We start from the raw sequence: 6,086 nt of genomic DNA, 5'->3' as shown, positions 1-6,086 counted from the left end.
AAAAAATCATAAAAAGTTATAAAAAATTATCCACGTTAATGCTGATAATGTCATGAAGGATGACCAATGTCCACGGTAGTAACTTTTGGCCAAAATTGGCCGGATGTAATGAATCGGTTCAAATATAAAAGGTTTAAGACTAAATTGATTCAATTAAAAGGTTTAGCACTGAATTAACATCAATGCAATAGATTTAGGATTTTTTTAACATTTTTTTCCCGTTTTATTTCATTATCGAGATATTAGTGGAGCTTTCTCGTCGATCCAAACTTGCTTTTGGTTAGGGGCTAAGTAGTTTGTGGAAAGTCTTTTGGAACATTGCTGTGGAAAACAATTTTAAAGAACGTACCTCTAATTTTCACCAAACTGACTTTTCATGGTTTTCGTTTCTGTTTTTGCAATCTAGTTGTTTTATTGGGTTCAGCAACATTGCATAATCTCAATTGGGCAAGGACCATCATGTTGGACTTACCAACCATATAACATCAGTTCTGTTCTCAGGAAGAGGAGTTTCAATAGTAAAGAAAAACTCGAATCTATGTCGTCGCCATCGTTCTACCTCATGTAACCGGCGAGGTGGCTGGCGGAGCTGATTAAGACTTTACTTCTTTATGGTCTGGAGTCCCTTTGGTCAGAAGTTCGAATTCCCCGGCTATCGCTCAAATTTCGAGAACCCTAGCTCGTCTGTAGCATTGGTACAACTTGTGCCACGAGATTAAATAGCTTCACCGTGACTTGCATCTAGTGGTAGTGGCTCGTCGATGATGAGCTTGCTCAACAGAGCAGTGACTGTGATTAAACCAAACATTCTGTCTGAGGATTAGATCCTGTCGTAACCCTTACGGAATTGCCGGCGTTGATGGCCCCTTTCCGACCTTTTCGTCAAGGGCTCGATACAAGAATCTCTCCAGTCCTGTTGGTTAAGATTTGGGCCCAAGAGCAATGTTCTCCAGTTGACCGATCATAACCCGGCAGGTCAGGCATGCTATTGTCTTGGGCCGGCAAATAATTCCTAGTTTTCACCCGTAATGAACGAGGACTTTAAAAAATACATTTTTTCTAAAAATGATCGTTCGAAAAAACTAATCAAAAGAATTTTTTTTTTCCTTGTCGTTAGCAATCTGCACATAAATATTTCATTTCTGGCGAAAGTACTTGCAATATTCATTTTATAAGCAATACAAATAATCATTTTTATCAAAATATTTTATTTATTTTTATTTTTTATTTTTTGTGAAACAAAAGCTAGGAAAACTTGCACAAGAAAAGGACCCTTAGTCCTCTTACTCCAACCACTTCCTCTTCCCTCCTTTCTCGGCCGCCGCCCATTGCTGTCGCTGGACGTCGTCGACCACCATCTCTGACAACTCAAATCTTGTGCAAAATTGAACAGGTGTCAATGCACCTGTCACTCCAATTGCCCGATCTTGACTAAGAAAAGAAATTGCAGATTTTCATAGTGGCATTAAGATACGCTTCAAGCGAAAGGACTAGATGATTTTGCGACAGGACATCGAAGAAACACAATGAGGGATTAGAAGTTGAAGAATTAACATTCCTTTTCCCTACTTTGCAAAACCAAGATAGCTGATACCTTTTTACAACGAGCAGCAATCATCTTTAAAGCTGCAGGTACACGAATTATGGACCAACTTTTGGTAAAAATACATGAAACTCGAAAATGTTGAGACTCGAACCGGGTGGTTTACAACCAAGTAAGAGCAACTTTGTATCAATTTGGTCGACCTTTGCGTAAAAAAAAAAAAAATTTACTAATCCTCTCAACAGACATGGTATCTTGCATCCTTGAGCAGTAGTTACCTGTTGCCCCCTGATCGAATATCCTCAGCATTCTCGTTTCCGAAAACTTCAAACTTCACTGCATGACATCTTCCAACTGTAGTTTCCAACACTTCGGATCCAGTTCAGCCTGGCATTACCGCAGAAAAAGAACATGTGATGTATAGATTAGTTTCTAAAATAACCGATTCGAGCAAACAAAAGGAGAGAACAAAGCAATATACCAACCTGAAGCACCTTATTTCTCCAGTGAAACAAACAGCCCCTCGCTTCCAAATGTTTGAAAAGAGGTCGAGGTAGCACCAGTTTAAAGGAGGCTTGGAGTTTCACTTTGGTTAAGCCTCCACATGCTAGTAACGCAGCTGCCAGTCCACTGGGGGTCAAGCCCTTCAAATGCAAGATGGTTATGCTCTGAAGGCAACTAATGCTAGCTAGAGACAGTAGCCCCACATCTGTGACAGATGTGTAGGACAAATTTATCTGCATGAGAAATGAGAATGTTAGACTAATCATCAGTTGGTTATCTGAGAAGCAAAAGAAGACGAAAATGGAGCATACTTGTCGCAGGTTCTGAGAGAAATGAGCCAGTGGAATCATGCCAGCATCATCGATGTTGCAGCACTTCTTTATGTCAAGCTTGCTCAGTTGCCTGCAGCGGACGGCAATTGTCGCGAGACCTAAAGATGTGATGAGTGGACACCCTCGGATTTCTAAGTTGTTCAGCCTCTCACATTTTGATAGTGACATCAAGGAGGTGTCCGTAATGTCATTGCAATATGATACATTGATCGTCTGGAGGCTAGGGCAGCCACGAGCAACTTCTAGAATCCCCAACCCTGTTATTCCAGCTGACCTGAACAAAAGTAGTTATGTTTGGTCAATCTTATAAGCCGGCATGTCTGTATGACTTGAGAAAGCGAAGTTAACACTGTCCCCTTGGCAGTAAAGTGATTTTTTTTTTCTCATTGAAATGATTCCAAATTTTTATTGCTAAAGTTATGCAAGAACTCTAATATACACATTGCCTTGCCTATTTGCCTCACACAATGAGGAACTCTAATGTACATATTGCCTTGCCTATTTGCCTCACACAATGAGCCAATAATGTTCATGTGATGCCGATACAAGAGAGCATAAATTAATTATTCATGTATGTTCTATGCACAAACCAATTCAAACAACTAATTACAGGAGATGTTGCTAACCTGTACAAGTCAAGCTCTACAAGTTTTGAGCATGATTTGCCAATATGAGAAAGCCCTTCATCAGATATGTTCAGGCAAATTCCAAGTTTCAAAATAGAGAGTTTCAAACACCTGGCAATGTACTTTAGACCTGCATAAAGTAAGACAAATGAGTACAATAACTCAAGTTGCTCAAATCTAGAGCACAACTAACAATGTGAAGAGTTAAGCAAACCTTCATCGTCAACTTCATTATCTGTAAGGTCAAGCTCCTCAAGAGCATGGCATCTCCGTCCAATCAGAACAAATGCCTCCTTAGGAACAAGGGTGCAAGACTCCATCTTTAGCGACGTAAGTGCAGGGCAGGAACTTGTAATGTTTGCAATAGAAACATCAGTTATCTTGCGACAGCACGTAATATCAAGCTTTTTGAGTTGTTTATGCTTGGTCACAAGAAAGGAGAGCCCATCATCTGTCACTCCAAAGCATTTACTTAAGCTCAGCTCTGTCAGTGACAAACAGCAGTTCCCAATGGCCTTCAGTCCAGAAGTTGTCACCAGGCAACCATCTAACTTTATCGATTCTAACACGGAAAGCCTTTTCAAACTAGCAGCAAGAGCAAAAGTCACCTAAAGCACCAGAGCAAGTATTGAAGAGTAAGCAAAGAACTATCCCCCAAAATGCAGAAGAAAGAGAATATAGACGAGAAGAAACTTACCGATGAGCCGTATGCTAAGGTAAGGTGCTGTAGGCACCCCGCACCATTAGTAATGGAAGACAATCCAACATGAGTGACATTCTGACAACTTGACATATCAAGTGCCTAAAGAAGGGCAACCAACGTGTTAGGCCAAACTTATATACATAAAAAAACAAAACGCAAAGAATAGGTCATAGTTAAGACTGTTCTAAAGTAAACACAATGGCCCTCTACCAAGTACAGGATTCTCACAGAATGATATGAAATTGAAGATTTCCAAACTCCAGCATTCATCCAAAACTATTATGCTCTGTTTTATGAAAGAATGAGAGATTAAACTGATTCCAGCTATGGAGACTAGCAGACAATAATGGTAACAATACATTCCAATTCGCATATATGGGGCGCAGTTTCAAATTAGCAGACGAGGATTAATAGGGAAAAAAAAAAAGGCATTCGTTAGAGTGGCCTACCAGATATCACGAACTCTATGATCATGGGAAAACTCAAAACATTTCAAGAATCATGAATAGATTACAGTTAGTTAGCCCTGTCAATTTTTTTTTCCCCTTTGCTAGGTAGATAGCCCAATATTGATAGTCATACTCGAATCGAAAACGATAATTAGCACAGCAACGGTGACATTGAGGGTTACAAGAATAACTATACATCCATCTTCAATGAGAAGCTACCTTCAGAGACTTGCAGCCATCTTTGAGGACCACGGGGCACTCATCGTCAATGCCAAAGCACCCTTCAAGGACCAACTCTTCCAGAAATTGTAATTCCATAATGGAGGGGAGGCACTTATTCGAGATCTGCACAACACAATATGGATAAAAAAATAGGATTCACACAATTGAACATAAAACATGGCTGCAGCTACATAAACAGAGCTTTTCCAGCAGGAGAAATTAACAAGAAAAATTCAATTTCATGTAGTTACTATATACAGCCCATCCAGCAATTTCCCATTCAAGAAACATCTATCTAACCTCATGAAGAAATCAAGAAGCTCTTTTCTTGAAAAGGGTGGAAAAATTAGGCAATCAGCCTCAATCAGTCCATGACTGGAAATGAACCAAATCTACGAAAGAGCATCGCATAAATGCACAGAGGATGAAATGAAAGTTACCGGAAGATAAGACAAATCCAAGCTCCGGATCTCCTTGCATTTAACGGCGACCAAACCGACCCCTAAATCACCAACCCCCAAGCACCACTTGAGGCTCAGCAACCTCAGCTTCCGACAGCCCACGGCGATACACCCGACCCCCATGTCCGTCACCGATTTGCACCTCGCGAGCCACAGCTTCTCCAGGTTCTTGGCCTCCGCGATCGCCACCGCCGCGGAGTCCCTCATCTCCGTGGCGTTCGACAGATCCAGCTCGACCAGGTTCCGGCAGCCGGCGGCGAGGCTCATCAGCCCGCTGCCCGTGAAGAACCTGGACTTGGAGAGGTCGACCGAGCGGAGCGCGCCCCCGCGGGCGCCGGCAATGATGCCCAGCGAGGCGTCGGTGACTCGGGGGCAGAGGGAGAGGTCGAGGGCCGTGACGTTCGGGTACCGCTTGAGGATGGTGGGGAGGTGCTCCGACCTCAGGGGCCGGAGCACCTTGCGGTGGCGGGACTCGATGGAGTGGAAGGATCTGCAGACGAGGGAGAAGGACTTCTTGTCGAGGGGGTCCTGGTCGAGGAAGTCGAGGATCAAGAAGACGATCTCCTCGGACAGGAGGTCGAAGAGGGTGTTGCCCTCCGGAGATGGAACCGCGGATTTCTGCTTCTTCATGGTCTTCTTCGTCACGATTCACACGCAGACACACACAGAGAGATGGGAAGAAGAAGAAGAAGAAGCAGCAGCAGAAGCAGGAGAATGGTGATGGAGAAGATGGTTGATAAGTAGACAGTCCAACAAAAAAATGTCGGGTGGGTTGGATTGTGGGGGAGAGATACTGAGGCTGGGCAGTTGTCCCGGGGAGGAGAGAAGAAGGAGGAGGGGCTCTATCTTTGGGAAATTACGTCATTAGGCTTGGGTTCCTCTTTCGGAAGTTGGTTTGGTCAGTTTTGTTCTCTTGCGCATGGACGATTCTGCCCCTCCCCAACTTGTCCTCCCTCATTAAACTAATCGTGTGATTATTTGATTTAAACCCAGCAAAAGTAAAAGGCTGCTAAAAGGACTAGTCGAGGTTGTGGTTCTTTGTACAAGCCATGTGCACCATGTGTCGCATGCACATAGAGCAAAAAAAAAAAAAAAAAAAGAGCTTCCTCTTATCTGATTTTAATTTTAAAAATAAATTTGGGACTGTCGAATATCAGATTTTATAAATGAAAATGTAATTTTCTTCATCGTTAGTCGTTCAATAGTACATAATAAGGTTTTGAGAATAAAAAAACTCTTTTTTCTC

General features: G+C 42.4%; 1 protein-coding gene across 2 annotated transcripts; it reads right to left on the bottom strand.

The window, feature by feature from the left end:
- Positions 1 to 1,534: 1,534 nt before the first annotated feature.
- LOC115745848 (F-box/LRR-repeat protein 3) lies at positions 1,535 to 5,682 on the bottom strand. 2 transcript variants are annotated; one of them, XM_048282797.1, is made up of 8 exons: positions 4,820 to 5,682; positions 4,377 to 4,502; positions 3,703 to 3,807; positions 3,220 to 3,613; positions 3,006 to 3,135; positions 2,359 to 2,653; positions 2,025 to 2,280; positions 1,535 to 1,930 (listed from the first exon to the last, which is right to left on the bottom strand). In XM_048282797.1, the coding sequence occupies exons 1-8, from the start codon at positions 5,468 to 5,470 to the stop codon at positions 1,926 to 1,928; spliced, it is 1,962 nt and encodes a 653-aa protein (XP_048138754.1). In that variant the 5' UTR covers positions 5,471 to 5,682; the 3' UTR covers positions 1,535 to 1,925. The 2 variants fall into 2 exon arrangements, with proteins under 2 accessions (XP_048138754.1, XP_030537318.1); XM_030681458.2 differs by having other exon boundaries at positions 2,029 to 2,280; positions 4,820 to 5,680.
- Between the last annotated feature and the right edge of the window lie 404 nt (positions 5,683 to 6,086).

The sequence above is a fragment of the Rhodamnia argentea genome, chromosome 7 (genome assembly GCF_020921035.1).
Source record: "Rhodamnia argentea isolate NSW1041297 chromosome 7, ASM2092103v1, whole genome shotgun sequence".
NCBI lineage: Eukaryota > Viridiplantae > Streptophyta > Magnoliopsida > Myrtales > Myrtaceae > Rhodamnia > Rhodamnia argentea.
Note: the sequence above shows the minus strand (reverse complement) of the source record. Positions and strands in the feature narration are given on the sequence as shown.

Excerpts from the sequence above, each read along its gene's own strand:
- LOC115745848 (XM_030681458.2), bottom strand. The coding sequence starts at position 5,470 with ATGAAGAAGCAGAAATCCGCGGTTCCATCTCCGGAGGGCAACACCCTC. Across the intron at positions 4,503-4,819 it reads TGGATTTGTCTTATCTTCCG|ATCTCGAATAAGTGCCTCCC; the intron begins GTAACTTTCATT and ends TGTGTTGTGCAG. Across the intron at positions 3,136-3,219 it reads TAATGAAGTTGACGATGAAG|GTCTAAAGTACATTGCCAGG; the intron begins GTTTGCTTAACT and ends TACTTTATGCAG.